This window comes from Pongo abelii, chromosome 19 (genome assembly GCF_028885655.2).
Source record: "Pongo abelii isolate AG06213 chromosome 19, NHGRI_mPonAbe1-v2.0_pri, whole genome shotgun sequence".
NCBI classification, from domain to species: Eukaryota; Metazoa; Chordata; class Mammalia; order Primates; family Hominidae; genus Pongo; species Pongo abelii.
In genome coordinates, this window is record NC_072004.2 from 19,590,598 (window position 1) to 19,618,597 (window position 28,000).

The following is a 28,000-nucleotide window of genomic DNA, read 5'->3' on the forward strand; positions in this document are numbered from 1 at the left end:
ATCACAGGCTGTCACCTTGTGGTCGTGGTGACAGGCTCAGGTTGCCACCAGGGGAAGGGGTCGGAAGCAAGCCGGGCACAATTTCTTTTCAAAGAGGGAATCCAAGAGTTCTCACTGATTTAATGTAAAACCAGAGAGGCAACAGCACATCCAAACAACATTTGGGAAGAGAGGAACAGGCCCGGAGACCCAGCAGCGAAGGCCAGTGCCATCCTCAGCCACCTCACGCTCCTGACCCTCACCCAGCAGGCCTGGTGGGGCTTGCCTGGAACAGAGAATAGAAACCACGGTCACATAGGCTGGGCGTGGTGGCTCACACCTGTAACCCCAGCACTTTGGGAGGCCGAGGCGGGTGGATCACGAGGTCGGGCATTTGAGACCAACCTGACCAACACAGTAAAACCCCATCTCTACTAAAAATACAAAAAATCAGCTAGGCGTGGTGGCGCATGCCTGTAATCCCAGCTACTCGGAAGGCTGAGGCAGGAGAATCACTTGAATGGGAGGCAGAGGTTGCAGTCAGCCGAGATCACGCCACTGTGCTCCAGCCCGGGCGACAGTGTCAGACTCCATCTCAAAAAAAAAAAAAAAGGCCAGGTGCGGTGGCTCATGCCTGTAATCCCAGCACTTTGGGAGGCTGAGGCGGGTAGATCCTGAGGTCAGGAGTTTGAGACCAGCCTGGCCAAGATGGTGAAACCCCCATCTCTACTGAAAATACAAAAATTAGCTGAGCATGGTGGTGGCCACCTGTAATCCCAGCTACTCAGGAGGCTGAGGCAGGAGAATTGCTTGAACCTGGGAGGTGGAGTGAGCCGAGGTTGTGTCACTGCACTCCAGCCTGGGCGACAGAGCAAGACTCCACTCAAAAAAAAAAAAAAAAAAAGGAAAGAAACCACGATCACAGCCGCAACAGACCAACAGACCTCGGGCAGGCTTTAAAAGTATGAGACTGGGGGCCAAGCATGGTGACTCACACCTGTCATCCCAGCACTTTGGGAGGTCAAGGCAGGTGGATCACTTGAGGCCAGGAGTTTGAGACCAGCCTGCCCAACACGGTGAAACTCCGCCTCTACTAAAAATACAAATATTAGCTGGGCATGATGGCACGCACCTGTAGTCCCAGCTACTTGGGAGATTGAGGCAGGAGAATCGCTTGAACCTGGGAGGCAGAGGCTGCAGTGAGCTGAGATCATGCCACTGCACTCCAGCCTGGGTGACAGAGTGAGACTCTGTCTCTAAATAAATAAATAAATAAATAAATAAAAGTATAAGGGACTGAATGGAGCTCTCTTCGTCCTCTCTTGCTGTTGGAGACAGAAGCCTCCTCCAGGGTCAGAGCTTGCTGACAGCACCAGAGTCCATCCTGGAGGAGGGACCGGAGCCAGCACAACACGGGAACACCCACTTGGAACAGACCCATTTGCGGCCCCCGGGGCCTCATCAGCATGTCGTGCTCCGTGGGAAGGCAGGACTGTGTGGCCTCCGAAGTGTCTTTCTGTGAAAACCCCCAGCGAACAGCCTGCAGGGCCCAGGGGCAGTGAGGGCCTGATTTGAAACCTGCTCCCTTCAGAGGCAGAGCCGCTTCCCAGGAGGACAGGAGGGGGTCCTGCATCTGGCGCTCTGTCTCCCACGACACAGCCTGCTTAATGTCCAGGAATCCCACATGAAGGGATGTGAGAGCTCGCCAGAGACCTTGGCCCTGCCAGATCTGTCTTCTTATGTAAACACCTGCTTTGAATACTGAACAGCGTCACTGGCTGTTAACAGCCAATGCTGCTCAGAGTGCCTGGCAGGAGCACCGGGAGGAATGGAATTTGTAGTGTGGCCGTGAGACAAAGCATTAGGCAACCTGAGAAGGAAAAGGTGCAGTTGGGATTCGCCTCCATCTCTAGTTTATAGGTCCTGGGTCCCCACTGAGGCCAGCACTCTAGAGTGGGAGGGGCTGGGAGGGCTGTGGGCAGGACAAAGGGACATCTTCCAGGAGGATGAGCAGTTCCCCATGCCTGTCCCCCTCAAGATGCTGCAGACAACGGCCTGAGGCAGGCTTGAGACTGCAGCACAGCAGGGCCTGCAATTGGATTCTTGGAGCTGGAGGACAGCGCGGCTGTCAGCACAGAGACGAGACAAGGGAGGTGCAGAATCTTGGCCCATGGGCCTGGGAGGAGGATGAGGACATGGATGAAGACCCCCTAACCCCCAAACTGTGGTTCCTCAGCCCGCAGGGACACTGACCTGATCAAAACCCAGGACCTCAACCTGAGACCAGTCATCTGTGCTATATATATTTTTCTTTTAAAAAAGTTTTTTTGGTAGAGACAAGGTCTTGCCATGTTGCCCAGGCTGGTCTCGAACTTCTGGCCTCAAGTGATCTGCCTGCCTCAGCCTCCCAAAGTGCTGGGATTACAGGTGTGAGCCACTGTGTCCAGCCTATCTGTGCTATATTTTCAGAAGGAGGGGTGAGGATAGTCCTAGATTTATATGGCATAGATGATGAAACTTTCAATTAAAAAAAAAAACCCAGCTTCCTGAGGCTCTCCAACCCAAAACAAACCCCAGGGGATCAGGGCCTCTCTGCAAGCATCTCAAGGTTCTAAGCCACCACACCATTCTAACAAGAAGTCTGATTTGTGTCTCACCATCCTTTCTAGCTCTTAGCCTTCCCTCCCTGCAACTTACTGGGAAAACAAAAGGCACAGCCAAGCCCACAGTGGCATTTTAAAACCACCTTTACAAAAATTCTAATGGTGAGATTATTAGAGTGAAAAAGGTCTAGCCTAACCCACTCCATCTTGCTTCTAACCTCCAAGCTGTCCTTATTCATTCCTGGGAATAAGCCAAACTAACTTTGGGAGAAGCTTGCAGTTTAACTGTTTAACTTTGAAACAAAGATGGTAACAGCACTTTCTGGAAATAAACCCCCTTCTTGCCTGGGGACCAGACTGCCTTTGTAGGACTAACAAATTAGCCACAAGAATTGAAATTATGGTTTAGGAGTCATGCAGCCAGAGGCCCAAGATTCTGAACCTTCGCATTTGCTCCTAGGGATGACATCGCTGTTGTAAAACCTAAGAATGGTGCTCGAGATATTTCTCAGACCCTGCACTTTATGGATCAGCTGGCACCATCCATCCAAACTGGCTCATCTGGTCTTGTGGCCCCCATCCAGGAAACCGACTCAGCACAAGAGGCCAGCTTCAACTCCCTATGACTTCATCTCCAACTCCCTATGACTTCATCTCCAACCTGACCAATCAGCACTCCCCACTTCCTGACCCCCTACCCACCAAATTATCCTTAAAATTCCCAGTCTCTGAATTTTCAGGGAGACCAATTTGAGTAATAAACTCCAGTCTCCTGTTTAGCCAGCTCTGTGTGAATTAAACTTTCTCTCTATTGCAATTCCTCTGTTTCAATGAATCAGCTCCATCTGGGCAGCAGGCAAGAACTCTCAGGGGGTTACAATGCCATCCTGAAACAATGCTCTTGGATTTTTAACCAGTTGGCCTTTTCTTCAAGCCACCAGGTTTGCTCAAAAACTGAAAACATCTAAGCCAACATTTCTCATGGTGAATTTTCTTTCCTATGTGACAGGTGAGTTTTGATTTCCAAAGGGAATCATAAGTGTCAGGTACATGTTTAAATCACTTTTATTCCTTGCTTTCTTACATTGTTTGTGTGACTTCTATTATTGATGTTATAATAGAAGTGAAAAGGGATGACTAAGAAAAAACAGGGGGTAATGAAGGGGATTAAAATGTAATAGCATCTAAAAATTACACATTGGGAAGTCCTGATAAATAGTGCCTCTAACATGTGTATCCAGCATCAGCCTCACCTAGTTGCCGGTAAGTCAGGTTACACTAGACCTCACCAGCTTCACACAACCAGGCTCCCAAGGAAAGAACGGGGACTGGACATGAGGGAGAGCACATAAGAAATGGGCACAGTCTCCGTCATCTTTGCCTTTTAATATAAGATTTGGTTTCATCATTTCTGAGTGTAACATATTTCTTCTAAAAATAGAGCTCTCTGCTTGTCTGAAACTTTTTAGCATTCACTGGGAGGTGAAGGGGAATAAGGCTGACCGTAATTCTGGGGTGACGTTGCCAGTTTCATAGTCACAGATAAACTTTTCAAGGGATCCTGGATGCTCACAGCAAGGATGAGTTCATTTCAAATCATGACATGACATGACATGAAGCATGACAAAGCGTTTCAAGGCCCCATCTGTGCCTGGTGTGGACTCCTGAACGCATTACTGACCAAAGGCAATCAATCACAGCTCACAGGGCACCAGACAGCAGCGGCCCCTCTCCCAGGAGGTACAGGAGACAGGATGACTCTGCACACGTTTACCAGAAGACAACAGGCTGCTCTCCTAACACACTGCTTAAGAATGTGTACAGACACAAGCTGTAGGAATGCAGGGCCAAAGATGTTAAACTCTTGCCCCGGGCCAATGCAGACCTGGATTTAATATCATGGAACTTGCTGGGATTTTCTCACAATACAGACTAAGAATCAGGATCTCCTCCACCCCCGAGGAAGAGCCTGGGTAGCTCCTGAATCCAAAGATGCCCTTGATGTATCCAGTGAGGCCACTCTTGGTCTTCTGTTCCAACTTGTCCTCGAGGGGTGGGAAAGCCACGTGGCTGAGGGCCAGGTCAAAGGACACAGGCTTGCAGGGGATGGGCTGGAAGCCTGGTGGGAAGTGCACAAGGTTGGCTTGCCTGGTGACAAGGGAAGGGTCCAGGCAGAATGTCTCAAACCGTTCAACCAGAGGCTGGAAGTCAAATCAAAGAGACGAATGTAGCATCAGTCACAGAACACCCTTGGTGAACATTCCTGAGTGCCGACTGCTTGATTCAGAGCTTTACAGGGGCCATCTCCCTCAATCACTCAATCCCGACAGCCTCCTACGAGGAGGGGCTACCACATCCCTGCCTTGTAGTCAGAGTCACTGAAACCCAGAGAGGCTAAGAGAGGGCCAGGCTAAGACTGGGGTGCAGGTCTGTTGGCCATGTTACAAGTTAGAGCTCTTACCCATGGCTGCTACTCTGCACAGCAACAGGTTCCTCAACCCTCTTCCCAGGGATGATCTGACATCTTGGAAGATTTATGCAAGAAGCTTTGAGGTTGGGTAAGAGAAGGGAGGGAGGTGGGGGGTTTCCTTAGAAATTTAGGGTCCACTGCTCTACAATGAGCATGCATTCCTAGTTTGTTACTAATCCTGCTTCATATTCCTCAAAAACCATGGCCCAGACTTCCCTTATTGTCCTTGACTTGGGAGGAGGAGGTCTCTGTTTGATGAGTGTCATTTGCATCTGAAAGTTTGTAAGAACAAGGATTTATAATAGCACACTAGTCACAAATGAGGCCTATGGCACAGGCGGCCCCTACATCCCAAAAGCAAAAGGAGCCAGCACGTGGGGAAGCCAGTCCTGTCTCGTGCTGAGAAGTGGTGGAGATAAACAGATCAGTCCCACATCCAACGCCGTCGGCCTGTGAAGCCAGTACAGTTGCATGAGAACAGTAACAGGGAGAAGGGCCAGTGTAACAGCACATCTCAAAATGCTTCTACGTGATCTGATGCCCAGCTGGTGCAAGTAAAGGCCAGGAACATCTTACAGATGAACCGAGACAACCCTTTCAACCTTAAAACAGTAGTGTGGGGTGTGAGACAGAAGGGGAGTGGCAGGAAGGGAAGTCTGGGGATACAAAGGCCAGGCAGGGGGCTCACCAAGGATGGCTGCGGCCTGCAGGGAGCACTTCTCTGACCACACTTCAGTGATGAGCTCTTGCATGTCAGGCAGGTCCTGTAAGATTCAGAAAACCTGTACTCCTGAGCCAGGGCCAGGTCAGAGAAGCACACCAAGCTAACCTGAGTTAAGCGAACCCACTGGTATTTTCACAGGACTTTAGACTTTCTAAATGGTTCTCCATATTAGAACAAAACAAAACACTAGTCTGTTTCAAATGGGAAAAGCTATGCCACGGCTTAAGTAACAATGCCTGGAAATAAAGATGATGTTGATAATATTAATAAATTCATCATACACTAAACAGTGTGCCAGGCATTGTTCTAAGCTGGTTACATAATCACTAGCTTAACCTTCTCAATAATCCTGAGGCAGTTTGCACTCCCATTTTACAGATGAGAAAATGGAAGCATGGAGAGGTTAAGCAATGTGCGGGCCATGCCCCCAAGTGGCAGTGGGCTGGGGTAAAGGGCTGGGCCATCTGGCTCAAGGGCATAAGCCCTTAGTCATTACATCCCACTGCTTCATCGAGGGTGATGAATTTTCCTGGCCTCGGTCTCTTGCTTGGCATATTGGGAATGACCTGAGAAGGTCTGGATGCCACAGAATCCATCATGCCTCCATTCTCTGACACTTCCCCCACAAAACAATTCAGCACATGAAATCAGGTCCACACTGGTTTGCACCGCATCCCAAGATGATATTCCACGGTGGTGACGCTGCCATGCCCGTCACCCCCACCTGCCCACATCTCTCTGCTCTTTCCTAGCTCTGCCTTTGCTGGGGGTCTCTCTTACTTCTTCTGCATCCATAGGTGGGCTCCTGCATGCCAGTCTGTGGCTACAACAAAACTACAGGCTCTCTGAAGGCAGAGAGCTTCTTCTCTACTCTGAGCTTGCACGGGATCCAGCAGCTCCTACACTGGTGTGACTCCATCAACAACAGGAACTTTTGCTTGCTTTTCTTTTTTTTTTCTTTTTTTTTTGAGATAGAGCCTTGCTCTGTCGCCCAGGCTGGAGTGCAGTGGCACAATCTTGGCTCACTGTAAGCTCCGCCTCCTGGGTTCACGCCATTCTCCTGCCTCAGCCTCCCGAGTAGCTGGGACCACAGGCACCCGCCACCATGCCAGGCTAATTTTTTTGCATTTTTAGTAGAGACGGGGTTTTACGGTGTTAGCCAGGATGGTCTCGATCTCCTGACCTTGTGATCAGTCCACCTCAGCCTCCCACAGTGCTGGGATTACAGGCATGAGCCACGGTGCCTGGCCCCTGCTTGCTTTTCTAAATGGTCTCTACTTGTCAAATATACATGGATTCCTTAGACAAGCTGATGTTGCAACAAGTTCTATATCATCACAGCAGGCCACAAGCTTAAGAAGTTAGTTATCATTCAATAATCAGTAAAGCACCAGGCGTGGTGGCTCATGCCTGTAATCCCAGCACTTTGGGAGGCTGAGGTTGGCGGATCAAGAGGCTTGATCACTTGAAGTCAGGAGTCCGAGACCAGCCTGGCCAACGTGGTGAAACCCTGTCTCTACTAAAAATACAAAACTTAGCCAGGCTTGGTGGCACATGCCTGTAGTCCCAGCTACTTGGGAGGCTGAGATAGGACAATCACTTTAACCTGGGAGGCAGAGGTTGCAGTGAGCCGAGATTGTGCCACTGCACTCTAGCCTGGGAGACGGAGACTCCATTTAAAAAAAAAAAAAAAAGTAAAGCAAAGCAAGCCTTCCGTGGCTGCACTTTATTTATTTATTTTGAGATGGAGTCTCGCTCTGTCACTCAGGCTGGAGTGCAGTGGTGTGATCTTGGCTCACTGCAACCTCCGCATCCCAGGTTCAAGTGAGTCTCCTGCCTCAGCTTCCCAAGTAGCTGGGATTACAGGTGTGCACCACCACGCCTGGCTAATTTTTTTTATTTTTGTAGAGACAGGGTTTCGCCATGTTGCCCAACCTGGTCTTGAACTCCTTACCTCAAGCGATCTGCCCACCTCAGCTTCCCAAACTGCTGGGATTACAGGCACGAGCCACCGCATCCAGCCCTGTGGCTGTACTTTAGATCAAGCATTTCCTTAGCTTTAATGGACCCCCAAATGGCCTGGGGATCTTGTTAAAATGCAGATACTGGCCAGCATGGTGGCTCATGTCTCCAATCTCAAGGTTTTGGGAGGCAGAGGCAGGAGGACTGCTTGAGGCCAGAAGTTCAAGGCCAGCCTGGGCAACATAGTGAGACCCCCATCTCTACAAAAAAATAAAAATTGGCCGGGCATGGTGGCTCATGCCTGTAGTCTCAGCTACTCAGGAGGCTGAGGTGGGAGGGTCACTTGAGCCCAGGAGTTCAAGGCTGCAGTGAACTATGATGGTGCCACTTGCATTCCAGCCTCAGTGACAGAGCGAGACCCTGTCTCAAGAAAGAAAGAAAGAAAAAAAACAAGCAGAAGGTTCCAGGTGGGAGCTGAGAGGCTGCATTCCTAGCCAGGTCCCCGCCGCTGCTGCTGGTCTTGCACACGCCCTACAGGATGGCTGCACCGGTGCTTCTCACTTTGTTGCATGCCAGAATCATTAAGGGGCCTTTCAAAGTCCCAATGCCCACTTCAGATCCCTTACACTGATTAGAACCACAATCTCTGGGGGTGCCACCCAGACATCTACCTTGAAAAAAATCTTCCTAAGAGATTTCAACGTGTAGTCAAGTCTGAGAGCAGTACTTCAGGTTTTCCTGTGGAGGTTTTTGTTTCTTTGAAATCAGAAAAATGCCTTCTCTTCTTCATACCTAAATCCTCCTCAGGCCTGGAGCACAGCCATGAGTGACACAGCCTGCAGCTCCTGGGCAGTCAGGGCCACACCAGGTCCCATGCGCAGCCAGGGAGGACCAGCCTGAGGTGGAGCCCAGCTGTTGTACCCTCACGGCTCCTCCACAGCCAACTCCATAACCTGCCAGGGCTTACAAACAAGGAGAGGCCAACCTCTCACCTTTAGGCTGTTCTTGAAGGTGCCAGCATCAGAATTTACTTCATCTGCATATTTCAGGATGCTATCATGCAGGACAAGTGCTTCGCTCCACTTCTTCACCAGCGCATAGGACTGAGCAATGAAAAAACACCTGATGGGGAGGGGAAAAGAGCCACAAAATTCTAAAGCTGCAATTACCAAAGACCAAGGCTTTCCTTGCAGTTTAGGCAAAATTTCACATTTGGAAACAGATTTCTTAATGTGGGGTCACCGCATGGGAGCCCACTTCATGGGAAGCTTTCAGATTTGTAGGCTACCCTGCAGAGATGCTTCCCAGCAATCAGAGATGCCCAGGTAGGCCCAACACTGAGCCACGGTTTTTTACTCACTGGCTGACTCTGCAGAGGAGGAACAGTTCCCAGAAGGAGCATGGTGAGACCAGGGACAGGACGGAAGGAAGAACGCTGCCCAACTCAAACAGAAATCCCATCCCCATCCACACACCCAAGTCACAATCATTCATCTCTGCTCATCGCTTTCCAACAACAAAACTCACAGAAGGTTCTTCCTGAGTCAAATTCCTCTCCTGGGCTCAGCAGAGCCTGAGCGCTGCGGGTCCCTGACAGGACAAAAGGGGCCATGCAGTGAAGACAGGGCACGCTGGAGCGCCAGAGCACACTGGCGTGTGAGGGCCAGACGAGGAAGGGCAAGAATGCATGGGGCTCTGCCTTCCGTCCCGGCTGGGCCCCATCGTGCTACCCAGCCCACTTCCGAGTTCCAAATGATACAAGTCATTTAAGAAACTGAGTTTAGCTTTATCCCGAGTTAGTTCAAGTTCCTTGAACTGGCCACACTGGTTCTGCTAATTAACACCCTTTCAAGGCGTGCCCCTTTACCCTGGGAGGGAGGAGGCAAGTAGAGGAAGACAAGTTTTTTGTTTTCTGTTTTTTTTTTGAGATGGAGTTTCACTCTTGTCACCCAGGCTGGAGTGCAATGGTGCGATCTTGGCTCACCGCAACCTCTGCCTCCCAGGTTCAAGCTATTCTTCTGCCTCAGCCTCCTGAGTAGCTGGGTTTACAGGCATGCACCACCATGCCCGGCTAATTTTGTATTTTTAATACAGACAGAGTTTCTCCATGTCAGTCAGGCTGGTCTCAAACTCCCGACCTCAGGTGATCCACCTGCCTTTGCCTCCCAAAGTGCTGGGATTACAAGCGTGAGCCACCACACCCAGTGAGGAAGCCAAGTTTAACGTGTGTGCTCCACTCCTCCAACATGGCCAAAGGGCAGTCATCATCACTGGCCACTACTGACCACAGCCTTTAGAAACTCCCCTTGAACATGCTGGGCTGACCTTCCTCTGATCACAGGCAAGGTAACCATACACTCAAGACCAATGATCCCATCTGCTATGGGCTGGGTCATGCTCCAAATGCTTACAGAACCTGGGAGGCAGAGGAAAACTCTGCCCATCCCATGGGACGTTACCTGTAAGCTTCGAACACCAGAATCTTGAGAGGCCTATCTCTTTCTGGAAGACTTTGTCTTCCTCTAAACCAGGAAGCTGGAGCAATTCCACAAGATTCTGTACAACAGATGCAACAAGAAAATTCATGAAGAGTAGATCTTAGGTTGAATTTTTCACAGAAGACCTTGTAAGAACAGACAATGGTAAGAAAAAAAAGCCCGAGATCAATACAATGGGGAAAAGCCTGTGAAGTGACCTGGCAGCAGCCACACCTGCTGTCACCTCCATTCCCCTCTCATCTTGGAAACATATTTGCCCTTTACAACTCAACTCATAGCTCACCCGCCTTCAGAGACTTCTTGGCCCATCTTAGCTGGAAGGGATCTGTTCCAGCTCTGAGCTTTTATTTTGCTTAGCATCTACTCAGATGCCTTGACTGTGTGTGTCTCACAGTCCTACTGACTGACAAACTCCCTGGGGGCCGAGATGGCATGGATTCAGGTCTCAGATGCTCTATGGCACCTGGGAGCATCTTACATAGGTGAAGTGCTCAGTGATGATCTGGGGTCACTATTCTCTGCAGATCAGCATGTCTGAGAGGTAGGGGCTCACAGACTGTGGAACTGGTGTAAGACGTTTGTCTTTTCCCAGCTACTAATAGGTTCTGCTTGTCATAGCCCTTCCATGATACAAAGTTAAGTCATTTTGTGTCTGACACAGGCAAAGGAAAACGACAGGCCCTTGCCTTCCTGGTCCTCAAGGGTCAGCTGTAAGATGATGTCATAAAGCCGGATCAGGTCCTGGGGCCGGGGGGAGCACTTGCTGTCATCCTCTGGATGCTGCTGCAGCAGAGCCCTGTGCAGACCTTTGGCCATGCTCTCATTACGCTTGATTGCCATTGACAGCTTGATGTAAGTCAGGTAGCTGGAATGCATCACAAGTCAGCTCAAGTTATACTCAGAGAAGCAGAGGAACTGGGAGGACTGGACTACGAGCTGGGGCCGACCCAGAGGAAGTGGGGGGACGAGTTGGGGCAAGGCCACAGCAGGGCCATTTGGCCTGGGCTTCAAGGGACCCTGTAATCCCAACTACTTGGCAGGCTGAGGCAGGAGAATCACTTGAATCTGGGAGGTGGAGGTTTCAGTGAGCCAAGATAGTGCCACTTCACTGCAGCCTGGGCGACAAGAGTGAAACTCCGTCTCAAAAAAAAACTAAAATAGGCCAGGTGCAGTGACTCATGCCTGTAATCCCAGCACATTGGGAGGCCAAGATGGGTGGATCACCTGAGGCTGGGAGTTCAAGACGAGCCTGACCAACATGGAGAAACCCCATCTCTACTAAAAATACAAAATTAGCTGGGCGTGGTGGCTCATGCCTGTAATCCCAGCTACTCAGGAGGCTGAGGCAGGAGAATTGCTTGAACCTGAGAGGCGGAGGTTGTAGTGAGCTGGGATTGCTCCATTGCACTCCAGCCTGGGCAACAAGAGCAAAACTCCGTCTCAAAATAAATAAATAAATAAATAAAATAAAATAAATACATAAAATAAATAAATACATAAAATAGATATGTATTTATGCAAACCATAGAAAAATGTTTGGCAACCATCCCAAGATACCCGACAATGTGAAATACTTTTATTACAACTGGCCTGACCTTCAAAGGCCTTCGCAGCTCCTGCCTTCCTGTTACCGTCTACTATGTTCCTCGTGCACCTTCCACTTGGCACAAACAGGGTGCACTGCCTCTGAAATGCATCACTTGAATCCTGCCTCTGCTCCTTTGTCCATCTGAATCACCCTCTCCACATTTCTGACCCTGTAATCCTGATCTCACTTCATGAGGCTGTTCGCTTCCCTTTTGCATTTAGCTTTCCCCGGGGTACACTGTCAATATCCTACTGTCTGATGTCATCAGTCAGCACTTCATCAGAGGCAATTATGTCTACAGAGCTTTTGGCTCATTACTGTCACTCCTCCTTACATGTGTGCATATGCATATCATCTTTCCCTAATGAGATGGGAAATAATGATTCATTCCCTGGAGCAGTGGTTTCCATAAATGACCAACCCACAGACCAGTGCAAATGGGCTGCAAAAGAGCTTCCTCTGAGGAACTTATTAGAATGCAGATTCTCGGACTGCGTGGGACAGGAGGATCTCATAAATCTGGGTGTAACAGGCACAGAACATTAAGTGTAATATGGGCAGGACTCTGGACTCAGCATATCCTACAAGCTGCTGGCTGATTCCGATGATGCCGATGAATTGCCAGGTTGGGAACTGCTGCCCCCAGACAACCTAGCAGAGAGCTCTGTACGTGATAGGTGCTCACTCCCCTATTGTTTGGGTGTATGCCTCCTGATGATCAACTTGATCATAACATTATTGTTGTATTATGCCTGTATTGTTTCCTTAAGTGAAGGAAGAATGCTTTTGAGTACCTAATAGGTGGCAAGCTCTGTGCCTGCTTACATACATGAACTATTCCTTTTAATAACCTTTGGAAATAAAGTGGTATTTTCATTGGGCATTAGAAATCTGAAAACTTTGGTTTACAGCTGTTGCAACAGCAGAACTAAAATTTGACCTCCGACATAATGGGCTCAAAATCTATGACCTTTCTGCTCACCAGAGGGCGTGAACTGCTGGTTTGTACCTGGCTTGCAGATACCTTCTTTGGGCAGCACAATGTTCAAAATTAAAAAAATTTACCAGCACTTCTAAACTGGATACTTTGTATTAATATCTGGGTTTCTGGCTTCTCTTCATGGGGGGGGAAAAAAAAAGGTTTGGTGAACACTGGGGCCCACATTCCCGCAGGGCAACAGTCACATGGAGCCTTTAGATGGGCATGTGCCTAGAACACGCTAGAGTCCCCATCGCTCCCCGTTCTCTTACATTCTATTCCCAACTAGGTTCTTATAGGCCTGGGTTTGTGACTGTTGCACACTTATCTACTCTCTTGCTTCCCACTGGTCAGGAAGTCTGGCAAACTTAAAAGGCCTCTTTTTGTTGCTCTCTCCTGTATGGATCTCTGATCATAGAGGTGTGTGCATTTCTGACTTTGTGATTTCAATACTAAGGAAGCTGTTGGCACATTATCAACGGAAACTGGGATCGCTGCTCCCCAACTTACACATTCTGGTGTGTCTCAGTAAAATTCTATATTCAGCCTCCAAACTAGCTGGGAAAAATGTGGCAAATCATCTACTTGCTCCAATTCAATGGTGTTTAGAAGTAAAAAGTCACTGTGAGCAGTGCCACCAAGTGGTGGAGAGACTCCATGCAGAATCGCCACCTTCAGCCAGAGAGGCTGGGAGGTCGAAGACCTCTCTCAATGCACAGGGCCGTTCAGAAACTAGAAACGAAATGCTTGCCCACCTCCCTAGGCCGCTCCTTCTGAGGCTTTTTGAGACAAGGTCTCACTGTCACCCAGGCTGGAGTGCAGTGGCACAATCGAGGCTCACTGCAACCTCAACCTTCTGGGTTCAAGCGATCCTCCCACCTCAGCCTCCTGAGTAGCTGGGGTGACTACAGGCACGGGCCATCACACCCAGCTGATTTTTTTTTTTTTTTTTTAGTAGAAATGAGGTCTCGCCATATTGCTCAGACTGGTCTTGAACCAGCCCATTTTTAGCTTTTTAAAAGACAGCTGTGGCCAGCCATGGCAGCTCACACTTGTAATCACTGCACTTTGGGAAGCTGAGGTGGGCAGATAGCTTGAGCCGAGGAGTTCAAGACCAGCCTGGGCAACATGGTGAAACCCCATCTCTACAAAAAATACACAAATTAGCTGGGTGTGATGGTGCACATCTGTGGTCCCAGCTACTGGGGAGGCTGAGGTGGAAGGATTGCTTGAGCCTGGGAGGTCAAGGCTGCAGTGAGCCATGATTACCTCACTGCATTCCAGCCTGGGCAACAGAGACCCTGTCTCTATCTAAAAAAAAAAGAAGGAAAGAAACCTAAAAACAGACTGGCACTTAAAAGAGTTGTGCTTCATTTTTTGACTTTCTGTACTCATTTTCTGTTTGTTCCTTTCCTTAAACAAGCTGCCACTGCTGCTGATTCAACATGTTTCATTTTATATATATTATATATATATATATTTTTTTTTTTGAGACAGAGTTTCGCTCTTGTTGCCCAGGCTGGAGTGCAATGGCGTGATCTCAGCTCACTGCAACCTCTGTCTCCTGGGTTCAAGTAATTCTCCCAGGTTCAAGCAATTCTCCTGCCTCAGCCTCCCAAGTAGCTGGGTTTACAGGCATGCACCACCATGCCCGGCTAATTTTGTATTTTTAGTAGAGACGGGGTTTCTCCATGTTGGTCAGGCTGGTCTGGAACTCTCAGCCTTAGGTGATCTGCCTGCCTTGGCCTTCCAAAGTGCTGGGATTACAGGCATAAGCCACTGGGTCTGGCCCATTTTATACATTTTTAATGTGTATTCTTGTTTTTGGAAAATGTGAACAGAGGACTATTAAACTCTTTTAGCATCAGTATAGCAAGGAGGTAAAACAACAAACAACAAAACAAACAAAAAAAACCCTTTTTGTAAAATAGGATTGAGTATCGTTGGATTGAGCACTTATCAAGCAACTGTGCCAGGCATTTGTGTCCTTCTCATTTAATTCTTACAAGCCTGAGTGTTCGGTATTTTAATTTTATAGGTGAAGAAATAGAAGCTGAGGGTGAAGGACCTACAGCTGTCACGTTCATCTCTTCTCAACACTGCCAACTGTCCCCTTGGATCTCCCAGACAGACAAGGGACATCTCTGGTTTCTCGGTGCCCCCTAGAAACCTAGGGTCATTTCAAGGCATTGTGCAAATGAGAAGCTTTCCTTCTCTTCACCTCATCTCCTGATCTGCACAAAAATGACTGTAGGACCCACTGTAGGTACCGATGTAGTCACCAATCCTCAGTTTACCACCTGCTCTCTACTTGCTTCCCTGCCATAACTTTCTAAAAGGGATGTGAGCCATGTTTAAAGTCACCTGGTCACTGGAGGGATCTTGTTCTACCCTCTGTAGTAGTACCTCTGTAGGGTAGTACCCACTGTAGGGATCTTGTTCTACATCAGTGGTTGCCAACCTTTTTGGCACCAGGGACTGGTATTGTGGAAGACAATTTTTCCACGGACTGGGGGGATGGGGGAATGGTTTCAGGATAAAACTGTTCCACCTCAAATCATCAGGCATTAGATTCTCATAAGGAGCACACAACCTAGATTGCTAGCACATGCAGTTCACAATAGGGTTCATTCTCCTGTGAGAATGACATGCTGCTGCTGATCTAACAGGAGGCAGAGCTCAGGTGGTAATGAGAGCAAGGGGGAGTGGCTATAAATACAGCTCACCGCTCACCTCCTGCTGTGCAGCCCGGTTCCTAACAGGCCATGGACGGTACTGGTCTGTAGCCCAGGAGTTGGGGAATCCTGCTCTACAGAGTTTCCAACCTCAGAGATGAAGCATCCCCTCTGTAAGTCAGAAAGAAATTATTCAAGTAGGAGAATTAAAACAGGATCACAGAGAGGGAGGCTGAAGAATTTGACTTTCTGTGTTTACTTGTATGAGGAAAAACAGCACATAGAGGCATCCACAGTATTTAATTCGTTTGGATAACAGTTACAGATAAACAGGTACACCCATATACAATTACCAATACTTTTTATACAGTTCATATTTCAGTACATCAACACTATTTTATTCACATTCTATTTATGTACATTAACATCTTTCTAAAGCCAGTGCATTGTCAACAAGTTTTATACAGTAATTTACAAGATGAATGTAGTTAATAGTTAATTTAATATATTTTCAGCTAGTTCATGAATTAAAAAAATTAATTACAACCAGTATAACAAACACAGATCAAACAACATTAGTAGATTGTGCTACCTGCTTAAATAAAGCAACTGTAAAGAAATTATTTAAAATCTTCCACTTTTTAATGGGACATGTCCAGGTAGGAATGGACAGATTTTATATACTGAAAATCTTGAAACTATAAAGTATGCATTTTGTCTGACTTTATTACATTAGACAATTTAGGCCACTCCTACCTACTTGCAATTATATTTTTTCTGAAAAGGATTTCAATTTAGGTAGCCATTTCAGATAACCTTTCCAAATGCTCTGAGAACTAGATATTCATAGTTACTGGGCTCAGATATCAGAACGCAAATGCTTAGTTACACTGGTAATTACTACCTATGAGGAAGAAAGGGTAGTGGAATCTGACAGTTAATGAGAATCAACTTGCAAGGTCTAAATGAATAAACAAAGGCCAAAAATAAGGTGAAACATTTCCTTCAAGTATGTATTAAAAAACTACACGAAAAAAACTCTACCTGAAATAAATAGTATTTATACTTTTGTTCCAGTCTTGAATAATTAGAGCAAAAATGAAGTAAACAAAGAAACATAACTTTCAATGACTACTGTAAAATTTAAAAAAAAGGCAAATATCAAAATAAAAAAATTAGTGAACATGCAAACAAAGCAAAACTAAAGTTGACTTCCTAAAACCACCAATTTCATTAAATATACTTATGAACTCCTAATGTCTGGGACGTGTTTTGTTTGTAATTTATAGCCCTTAGAGCCACCAAATACACACAAGCAAGTTCATTTGCATGTGTTCTCTCTTTTTTAAAGTGCAAAATAAACACAGAAAAGAACAACCACTAATTGCGAAACGTGATCTAGCTCTGATGCCGCTTACTTTCCCAGAAGCTCTTGTTGCAACATGTGCACGTGAAGATGCTGCAAATATTGGCAACTGCTCCCCTTCCCTCAGCATGGGCGGGGCCGGGGGTGTAGAATACATTTCTGAGGATACATTCTGAGGATACTTGAAGTATCCTAAATGTAAGATGCCTCCACTGGGAGGGCCATGGTAGCTGGATTTCCCAGGATGTTTTTCTTTCTACTGGGTCTCCCTCTAGGTGGAAGGCACATAGCTCTTAAGAGAGCCTCCCTTTCAGACTGATCACTCTATGCCCCTGCCACCAATGACTGGTTGTGCCTCAAACATAAACACAATGGCAAAAACAAAAAGCAAGAAAGACAAAGAAAGGGTATGGAAACTTTAAAAAATAAATTGAAAAATCCTCGCCCGTGCCGTAAGAATCATTTGCACACCTTCATGATCTGGCTTTCTCCATCTTGTCAATATAATGGAATAAACTCCAGGAAGAAGGAGGTAGCATATCATGTCATCCCTAGACAACATTACAATTTTTTGTTTTTTACTTTGACTCCAAGGAAATCTTTAATATTTGTTATGATTATTGGTAAACTCTATACTCACTACATATTTGTTCATATCTGGACAAGCACAATTGAATTCTTATTTGGTCCCAGGTGGCTGGTGCCAAACCTTTTGTTTGCAGGCTAATGGTGGGATCTGCCTGAAAGTTCTCTATCGGACAACTTGTATGAGACTTTAAAATAAAATTATTACTACTCTTAAAGTTAACTATTTTAATTAGAATTTGTATTCTAACAGGATAAAATAACTACATTTAGCTTGCCTTTCAGTGACACTTTTGCCAGGTACAGCTTGGCAATGAGTCATCTCCCTCACCACCAAGCTGTCTAGCAGCCAGAGTGGTAGCTTTACTGTAACATACAGTACTTTTTGTAATCAGACTCAAAGTCTTCATCCATACTGCTTGTGTCTGCCATCTTTTTGCCATCAATCTTTGGCAGAAATTGTGCATAGTCTATCCCCTGCTGCTCATAGAAAAGAATGTAGGCAGAGTCGGTGTCAATTTCATCAGGGTGACATTCCTGAAAGGGCAAGAAAAACCTTTAACAAAAAGCCATCGCTATTATGGCTCTAAATCCTTGCCAGGAAAGGGAAGACCAACCCTCTGTAATTACTAAACCTGATTGCTTCCAATAAGCTCACTAGTTTGGCTGTCTCACACCTGCCCCTTTAAAATGAGCCCCATTATTTCCAATGTTTGCTTTGGGGAAAATATTTTCACCATAGACAAGTCAAAACAGAATGACCTAAAACGCCATCAGATTCTATTTATTTATTTTGTATGCATTTATTTATTTTTTTGAGATGGAGTCTCACTCTGTCACCAGGCTGGTGTGCACTGGTGTGATCTCAGCTCACTGCAATCTCGGCCTCCTGTGTTCAAGTGATTCTCCTGCCTCAACCTCCTGAGTAGCTGGGACTACAGGCATGTGCCACCACACCTGGCTAATTTTTTGTATTTTTAGTAGAGACAGGGTTTCACCATATTAGCCAGGATGGTCTTGATCTCCTGACCTCATGATCCACCCTCCTTGGCCTCCCAAAGTGCTGGGATTACAGGCGTGAGCCACCGCACTCAGCCCAACCCCATCAAATTGTAACAATCTAGAAGATAGGAGCTTTTTGCATTAACTAACTCCTTTTTTTTTTTTTTTTTTGAGACAGAGTCTTGCTCTGTTGCCCAGGCTGGAGTGCAGTGGTACAGTCTTGGCTCACTGCAACCTCCACCTCCCAGGTTCAAGCCATTCTCCTGCCTCAGCCTCCCGAGTAGCTGGGATTACAGGCATGCACCAACATGCCCAACTAATTTTTGTATTTTTAGTAGAGATGGGGTTTCACCATTTTGGCCAGTCTGGTCTCGAACTCCTGACATCAAGCGATCCACCTCCTAAGCCTACCTCAGCCTCCCAAAGTGCTGGGATTACAGGCATGAGCCACTGTGCCCCATCAACTAACTTTATTTTTCCTCACTACTCATGTTTTCATTCCCTACTCTGCATATCACTTTTGTTCCTTTAATACTGACAGCATCTATATATTGATTCTAAAAGAAATATCTATTTCCTATTCAAGAGATAGTCCATTATTTCAACAAATGTTCCCCAGTTCTCTTGATATTCTGTTTTTAACTTTCATTCAAAGATTGAGAATGTTTACCTCACAGATGCTGTCATTGTAGCAGTACCACTTGCAGTTTGGATTTTTGGCATAAGTGACGTAATGGCCCCCACTCAGAATTCCTGAATGGCACTGTAAGAGATAAGAGAGTGGAGATATGTTAGTAGTTAACTGTACTATGGCCAGGATATAGCACTAGGATCTGAGCAGAAGAACACTGATCATGTAAATGATCAGCAGTTGAGAAAATATTTTAGAACCCTCTTACTTTCTCTAAAACCAAAATAAGCAAAAAGCAAAATACAAAAGTCATAAGCTCCAAGTCTTGTGTGGATAAACAATCATTTTATAATGTAATTACTATTATTATTATTATTATTATTTTGAGACAGGGGCTTGCTCTATCACCCAGGCTGGGGTGCAGTCGAGTGATCACAACTCTCTAAAGACTTGACCTCCTGGGCTCAGGTGATCCTCCTGCCTCAGCCTTCCAAGTGGCTGGGACCACAGGCATATGCCACCATACATCGCTCCATTTTAAAATTATTTGTAGAGATGGGGCCCAGGCTGGTCTCAAACTCCTGGGCTCAAGCGATCCTCCTGCCTCAGCCTTCTAAAGTGCTGGGATTACAGGTGTGAGCCACCACACCTGGGCAAACCCAGATTTCTATGTTAACTTTGTCTATCACTAAGCTCAATGCTAGGAAATAAGCAGGACCTGAAAAATACTTGCTCATGAATACATGAAGACAAGTGAACAAAACACAGACCACTCTCTGAAAACCGTACAATAAACCACTTACTGAAATTGCATATAGATTATAAATAGGCTTAATATGAGTGTCTTCTCTTTGGTCATCAGTGCTGTCTTCTTCACTGTGGTTTCCAAGCTGACCATTGCTGTAGCCATTGCCACAGCCATTGCCACATGCTTCATGCTCATAAAGGAATCCATTGGTCAAAGCTACCTCATGGTCCTGAGGAGTGATCAGCTCTGGTTGGCTGTCCCCCTGCATATGCCCTCGGCTCAAGGCATCAGCCAGCTCACAGATCTGCCCAGCCCCATTCTCTTGGCTGGCATCCAAGTTCTTCTTACTACTTGACAGTTTATTTTTGCTGCCAATCTGGGGCAGCCGGAGCCTCCCTTTGCTCCTCCCCAAAGTCTGTGGGCTGCTATTAGGGCTGCTGTTTTTGCTGGAGGGACAGCTGGTTCCACTTTTTCTTGATGAAGAAGGAGAACCTGTGAACAGGACAGAAGAAAAGATTCACAAATCCAAATGCCACAAAGTAAGCCAGCCCCAAATGCTAACTCTGAGGTTAGCTTCACAACTGTACACACAAAGGTAAAGACAGGGGAGTCGTGACTGGCTACCCTTTAGTTCCTATTATGTAGCCAGTAAGTTAGCCAGTAAGTTACATTTTTGTCTTCTTCAATGCCGAGTCCCTATAAGCAACAATGTCCTGAAAATGTACAGTACATTATAGGGACTCAGAAAATAGCAGAAAGATGATTTATGTCAGATTCAGTTGAAGAAAATCTAACTATTAGAGTAAGGAGTTCTCCAAATACATATTCCTCCCCTTTGTAAAATTAGACAAAAAATGTGACCACCATTTACTGAGAACTTCCTATTGTTAGGCATGGTACTGGGAATTTCTTGCTGTCCATTGTTACCTCTATGACTCACAAAAATCCTGTAAGGCTTTAAACTTTTTGGTTATAGCCTCTTACCCCTACCCCCTTTTATACATTTAAAAATTATTGAGAACCTTTAGAACTTTTATGTGAATTTTATCTATCAATATTTTCTGTATTAGAAACTAAACTGAGGCATGAAAAAGTACAATACATTTGCACAGACTTCACTGTCAAAGTGACGATATTATTCCATGTCATGTTGTCTCTTACACCATCGTGCATCTGTGAGAGAATAAAAGTGAAAAGGCACATATTGTCTTAGTATTTTTATGAAAATAGTTTTGGGCCAGGCACAGTGGGTCACACCTGTAATCCCAGCACTTTAGGAGGCTAAAGCAGGAGGTTCACTTGGGTGCAGGAGTTCGAGCCCAGCCTGGGAAACATGGCGAAGCACCGTCTCTACAAAAAATACAAAAATTAGCCAGGTGCAGTGGTGCGTGCCTGTAGTCCCAGCTACTCAGGAGGCTGAGATGGGAGGATTGATTGACCTCAGGAGGTCGAGGCTGCAGTAAGCGGTCATCTGTGTTGCACCACTTCACTTCAGCCTGGGTGACAGAGTGAGACCCTGTCTCAAAAAAATAAAAAATAAAATAAATAAATAAAAAAAGAGTTTTGATCCTCTAGACCCCCTGAAAGATGGGGAACCTCAGAACTTTCACTATAAGGGGACAAGACAGCAGCTACCATTTCTGTTTACCATACATCAGGCACTGTGTGAAGTGCTTTACTCTCCATGTGTCAAACTCTCAACTCTGTAAACCTGGCATTATCTCCATTTTACAGATGAGAAAATAGATTCAGGGAGGCTGAATCTCTTGCTAAAACTTACATAGCTTAAATACAGATAGGTCTGATTCCAGATAGGTTCCTTCCACTGAACCAACCTGATGTTCCAGAACAGAAGACAGAGAAACATATGTAGCCTACAGGAGTCCCAAGAAAGCAACTGCATAAGGCCCCCAGGCCTCACCTTTTGGGCTGCTGCTGATGTTAGCGCTGAGTGAGCATGGGCTTTTGCTCAGGAGCATGTCCTCTTCCCCAGCCGAACTCTGTGCATCCACTTTCTTCACCCCTCTTGCCAGAATCCTGGGCTTGGAGAGCTCATCCCCCTGGTGTGTGAATGGTTTATGCTGGCAGAGAGCTGGGTCTCGTGATACCAAAAAAGCACTCGGATCAAAACTTTCCCGAGGAAATTTGACAATTTTCTGTGATTTTATCCACTGATCATTTACAAATTGAAATCGCTTAAGGTGAATAATCTGGAGAAGCAAAGGTAGAAAACATTGCATTAAAGCATTCTGAAGATACAAAATTTACATAGAAAAAACAAGTCAAATACATGTGAATGTTTGGGAATATATAACACAACATTTACTCTTCATTATTTTTTAAAGACTTCAAAAATATGGTTTCATAAAGGCCTCTACAGAGGCCCCAGTGCACTGGTGTGCTTGTGCACACACACTCAACTCAGCAGTGTGGCACAGCCACATGACTGCACAGTGGGTATTGCCTCCAGGCTCAGTTGCTCTTCTAGAGTCCACAAAGGGCTAGCCTAAGCTTCCACTCTCCACAGAGCCAGAAGTTCAACCTCTCCTGAAGTTCAAATTCACCACATTGTACCCCTTGTGGCAGTTCTCACATACACTGAATTGCAGTTACTGGGCTACATGACTGCTCTGCTTGTTTTATTTGATGATTATATGAAAATATATACTTGTTAAAATTCATCAAACTGGATATTAAAAATCTATGCTTTTAATTGTATGTTAATTATACCTCAGTTTTTTTAAAAGGTCTCCCCCTCGGCCAGGTGTGGTGGCTCACAACTGTAATCCCCACACTTTGGGAGGCCGAGGTGGGTGGATCACGAGGTCAGGAGATCGAGACCATCCTGGCTAACACAGTGAATCCTCATCTCTACCAAAAAATAAAAATAAAAAACACACAAAAAATTAGCCAGGCATGGTGGTAGGCACCTGTAGTCCCAGCTACTCTGGAGGCTAAGGCCGGAGAATGGTGTGAACCCGGGAGGTGGGGCTTGCAGTGAACTGAGATCTCGCCACTGCACTCCAGCCTGGGTGACAGAGTGAGACTCCATCTCAAAAAAAAAGGTCTCTCCCTCCCCGTCACCCACCTTGTCCCCAAGCCTGCCCCTTCCCTCTAGTTCTTATCTGTGGAGCTAGCTGACAACCAGTGTTATTAATTTCTTGTGCATCATTTCCTGGGAAGCTGTTCTGGTCTAAGAAAAACCTACATTCAGCTTCACAGAGTAGTGTGACAGAGACATGAATGGAATAAGAAAATACGGCTGGGCACGGTGGCTCATGCCTGTAATTCCAGCACTTTGGGAGGCCAAGGTGGGTGGATCACCTGAGGTCAAGAATTCGAGACCAGCCTGGCCAACATGGTGAAACCCCATCTCTACTAAAAGTACAAAAATTAGCCGGGTGGTAGTGGTGCGCGCCTGTAATCTCAGCTACTCAGGAGACTGAGGCAAGAGAATCACTTGAGCCCAAGAGGTGGAGGTTGTGGTGAGCTGAGATTACAACACTGCACTACAGCCTGGGTGACATAGTGAGACCCTGTCTCAAAAAAAAAAAAAAGAAAATACATATAAATATCTGATTAAAATATGCCAGTACCTTACAGTTACACTGATCTTAATGAATAGGAAGATTTGTTACTTCAAACTCTCCTGACAAACAAAAGGACAGTCTCCTAATCCATGAAGGGAGAAGGCAGAAGTAAATTAAATCTAAAAGAACACGCAGGCCCTAGTGCACTGGTGTGCTTGTGCACACACACTCAACTCAGCAGCGTGCCACAGCCACATGACTATGTGCAGTGGGTGTTGGGGGCTCCGGGCTCAGTTGCTCTTCTAGAGTCCACAAAGGGCTAGCTTAAGCTTCCTCTCTCCACAGAGCCAGAAGTTCAACCTCTCCTGAAGTTCAAATTCACCACGTTGTACCCCTTGTGGCAGTTCTCACATCGCATCGAATTACAGTTACTGGTCTACATGATTGATCTCTTCTTCTAGGTTATAAGCTTTTTAGGAAAAGGAACTACCAAATATTTGTAGAAAGATTCATCTCTGTATTCAACATAAAAACCTTGTACAGAAAGTGTTTTAAACGCTGCTGCAGGAAAAGTCTTATTCTCAAAAATAACAAAACCTCTTGTTTGTTCATGTCTTCTTTCTTTTATGCTAGATTCCTGCTCTCTCAGAGGCAGGACTGTAACATACCAGGAAGGGTGGAAGCTTCCAGAGATCCAGCTTCTGTGTTGCTAAGCAGTGGGTCTTACACTTGGAACAGTAGTACATGTCATTTTCCCCTAGCTCTTCCTCACTGGTGAAAGCACGGAGACAGCTGTCCAGGTTGATGGGCTTGGCTTGCGCTCGCCGACTCTGCTGCACACTTTCATGCTTATCTACAACCTGTAGGTAGAGGGAACAGGAGGAAAGGGGTATGTGGGAAGGCATTTAAACTGGTGATATAGCTATGCATCAACCTCTCGGTCACTCACCCTTATTTTACTCTATATAAGGAAAAAGAAAATACAACTGGCTGGGTATGGTGGCTCAGGCCTGTAATCCCAGCACTTTAGGAGGCCGAGGTGGGGGGAATTGCTTGAGTCCAGGAGTTGGAAACCAGCCTGGCCAACAGAGTGAGACCCTGTCTCTGTAAAAGAAAAATCTAAAAATTAGCTGGGCATTGTGGCGCACGTCTGTAGTCCCAGCTACTCAGGAGGATTGCTTGAGCCTGGGAGCAGAGGTTGCAGTGAGCTGTGATTATGCCACTGCACTCCAGCCCAGATGACAGAGAGAGACCCTGTCTCAAAAAAAAAGGGAAAAGAAAACACAACCCAAACTAGAGTCTGAGCAAATACAGCACCTACACTTTTATTCACAAATGTTACATCAGTAACATTCTGGATAAAATTTCTATTTATATGACCATAGCTTTTCTTGAAAAATTTTTGAATGCTTCAAAATGACAAAAACAAAATGAATTGCATTTATTTAACAACTTTGGAATCTTATAAGGGATTACATGTGAGTTGGTCCTCAAGCCAGGGGTGCTGATAGTAAGCCATTTATTTTTAATCAGACAGCCAGAGCATTATTAGTATGCTGCAGAGTTTACAGAGGCTAGGAGAAATAATGTGAAACACAGAAACCAGAGCCGGATGAAATAAGGGCACAGAAAATCTCACCATGAGAAGACAACACAGCAGAGCATGAAACACCACAGGGTACAACTCATTTGCATCTGATCCCATGTATCACAGAGTTATCAGAATACCAAGTCTATAATTATCTGTCTCCTCCCTCATGGGGCCTTTTTATCTGAGATGACAACAAAAGGAAGAACAAGCTCAAGAGTGTGCTGCTTTTGTTGAGAAGGCCCCTAATACCCACCCAAACCTTTGGGGTCCTGTTAATCAGCATGTTAGGCTGTGGAGCAAGGAGTTAAGTGTAAGAAAGGAGAGAGAGCAAAGAATGGGCAGGGTGCATGGATGTATGTTGGGGGTGGTGTAGAATGAAGAAGGAGGAAAGAAGAAAGGATCTAGAGTGCAGCAAAAAAGAAAGAATTTTTCCCTCTCCATGCCTGGCTGCTACCTGACAAACAATCAAGAACCATAGTGCTGGGATCCTTCTGTTTGTCCCTCTAATGTATGGGAAGGTGGGTGAAGCATCAGGGTTATGAATGCTACCATAAAACTTCACACAGTGTATATTTGTGTCCCAAAGCAGAGCCCGGACCACAAGGCCCACACTGACTGCCTCTCTGTGGCAAACATCACATATGTCCATCACCCATCCTATTTATTGCTCCTCCCTTCCAGAGGTGAACTTCCTCCATGAATTTCCCTTCCTGAATCTCATGATGGGAACCTCAGGCTGCCTGGAATACAAATTGGCACAGCTCAGGACATTCAGCTTAGCATGGGTTTTTCAGGCGAGACTTTTTCCCTATATGAGAGTCACGAGGCTGTCAAATGCTGTTATAAACTAGCAAGGTTGGGTTTGATCATGCAGTTAAGGTTCTAGCACTGTATAACTATCCAGGCTAAAGAGCTCATTTAAAAAGGGGAACTTAGAGGAAAATTCTTTTTTTAGAAAGGGAAATCTGGCTTGGGCTTGGGTTATAGACTTCTTTTTTGAGTACAAATTCTGTAGTAACAAGATATTAACTGTCATCATCTTTTGAACTGGTCACTCAAGGAAAAAACTGATGTGCTTCAAAAGCAAACATGCTGTATCATAGTTGTTGCAATGAGTAGAAAAAGGGATGTATCATATACGATAGTGTTTCCTTTCTCATAGCCAGTTAAGTATTATCTCTATTATCTCTACCAGGAATACTTTATGGCCAACCACAAATTAGAGTAAGCTAGTAAAGAATGTTGATTTTTATTGACTATATTTTCTGTGGAACACAGGCTACAGTGCTAGATGAAGACAGGGAGGAAAGAAGGCTGATAAAAAACATATTTGTGGACTGTACTGACAATAATTTCTATTTATCAGTAAAATTTCCCAAAGTGATAAAGATTCCCTTTACCTCTTGGGATCCATGCTTAGATCCTCTACTATTGTTTAAACACTCTATAAATTACTTATAGGCACCCTCTTCTTTTCAGAGTTGCTTTAAAGCTTGTCTTAACACAAAACACAGGAAATGAAGTAATAGTTTTCATATAAGACTATTTAAAAAAAGAGAGAGGCCTAAGAATTTGTCTAGTTTGATTTTCTTTCTTTTTTTTTTTTTTTTTTGAGACAGGGTCTTGCTTTGTTACCCAGGCCGGAGTGCACTGGTGAGATCACAGCTCACTGCAGCCTTGATCTCTTGGGCTCAAACAATCCTCCAACCTCAGCCTCCCAAGCAGCTGGGACTATAGGTGCACACCACCACACCTGGCTAATTTGTGCATTTTTTGTAAAGACAGGGTGACATCATATTGCCCAGGCTGGCATCTAGTTTAATTTTCTACTGAGGAATCTGAGGTCCAAACAGGAGAGAAATGAAAAGGATAAGAGTGATTGTCCCTCTATTTTTTTCTGATTACTAGTATAATATTCATGTGGAAATTTTGGAAAGCAGAGAAAAATGTAAAAAGGCAGGGGATCCTTTTATATTCTTAATACAAATGCAACCACTGTCAAAATATTGGCAGATTTTCTTCTGTCCTTTTTCCCAAATAGTATTTTTTTCAATATTGAAGGTATTATTATTTTTTTTTTCTTTTATTGTAATTATTATTATTATTATTATTATTATACTTTAGGTTTTATGGTACATGTGCCCAATGTGCAGTAAGTTACATATGTATACATGTGCCATGCTGGTGCACTGCACCCACCAACTCGTCATCTAGCATTAGGTATATCTCCCAGTGTTATCCCTCCCCCCTCCCCCCAACCCACAACAGTCCCTGAAGTGTGATGTTCCCCTTCCTGTGTCCATGTGTTCTCATTGTTCAATTCCCACCTATGAGTGAGAATATGCGGTGTTTGGTTTTTTGTTCTTAAGGTATTATTTCCAGTATATGCAACTTTATGTCTTGTTTTTAAAAAAAGTTCACATATCATAAGTATGTTCCCATAAATGTTAGCAAAAACCCCTGGTAATCATTTTCAACAACCGCATTATATTTTATCCAATGAATACACCATGCTTTATTTAACCATTCCTCTAATGTGAGACAAATTTAAGTTGTTAATAACTTTTTACTCTCCTAAAAAATGCTGTGATGATATCTGCCTGCAAATTATGGAGTAATGACAGAGTATTCTCCCCTCAGATAAATTCCTAAAAGGGAAATCACTGGAATAAAAAATATAAAGCATATGGGCAATAATCCCAATTTAAACCATGGTATCTCTTTTGTCTACATGACTTTCTAAGCACATGCAGAAACTCTACATGTAGTGGAGCCCAGATTAAGCATATGGCTCCACTCCCTAGCAAGGCATCAATAGCCCTTCGTTTCCATGGTATCCTAAGTGCATCACTGAAAGTGGAAGTAGGGTGAGATTTAACAGGTCACGTAGGCCGTTTCCTATAAGCAGGATGTCCTAAAGAGCTTTTCAGATTGCACACTGGATTTCTTAAAAAGGGGAAGAGATTTATAGAGCCAAATAATTTATCATCATTGACAGTAATGTCTTGTCAGAATAATGCCCTGTCAGATTTTGTGCTGACAAAGATTTATGAATCTATCAACTGGTAA

General features: G+C 45.3%; 2 protein-coding genes and 1 pseudogene across 5 annotated transcripts in view; 1 reads left to right on the forward strand and 2 right to left on the reverse strand.

The window, feature by feature from the left end:
* Positions 1–3,740: 3,740 nt before the first annotated feature.
* LOC129056793 (signal recognition particle subunit SRP68-like) lies at positions 3,741–17,968 on the reverse strand. 2 transcript variants are annotated; one of them, XM_063718423.1, is made up of 7 exons: positions 17,708–17,968; positions 15,537–15,649; positions 10,923–11,101; positions 10,198–10,294; positions 8,731–8,860; positions 5,741–5,816; positions 3,741–4,783 (listed from the first exon to the last, which is right to left on the reverse strand). In XM_063718423.1, the coding sequence occupies exons 3-7, from the start codon at positions 11,074–11,076 to the stop codon at positions 4,773–4,775; spliced, it is 468 nt and encodes a 155-aa protein (XP_063574493.1). In that variant the 5' UTR covers positions 11,077–11,101; positions 15,537–15,649; positions 17,708–17,968; the 3' UTR covers positions 3,741–4,772. The 2 variants fall into 2 exon arrangements, with proteins under 2 accessions (XP_063574493.1, XP_063574492.1); XM_063718422.1 differs by lacking the exons at positions 3,741–4,783; positions 17,708–17,968 and adding an exon at positions 5,047–5,502 and having other exon boundaries at positions 15,537–17,496.
* Positions 11,831–12,370, forward strand: LOC134760606 (protein FAM106C-like; annotated as a pseudogene).
* LOC100434797 (ubiquitin carboxyl-terminal hydrolase 6-like) overlaps positions 17,643–28,000 on the reverse strand; it is a 48,159-nt gene continuing 37,801 nt past the window's right edge. For all 3 annotated transcript variants that reach the window (XM_063718420.1, XM_063718421.1, XM_054546858.2), the window contains 5 exons: positions 24,009–24,200; positions 21,732–22,020; positions 19,866–20,302; positions 19,102–19,194; positions 17,643–17,966 (listed from right to left, as the gene is read on the reverse strand). In XM_063718420.1, coding sequence (XP_063574490.1) covers positions 17,793–17,966; positions 19,102–19,194; positions 19,866–20,302; positions 21,732–22,020; positions 24,009–24,200 — 1,185 coding nt within the window. In that variant the 3' untranslated portion in view covers positions 17,643–17,792. The remainder of the gene's footprint in view (positions 17,967–19,101; positions 19,195–19,865; positions 20,303–21,731; positions 22,021–24,008; positions 24,201–28,000) is intronic.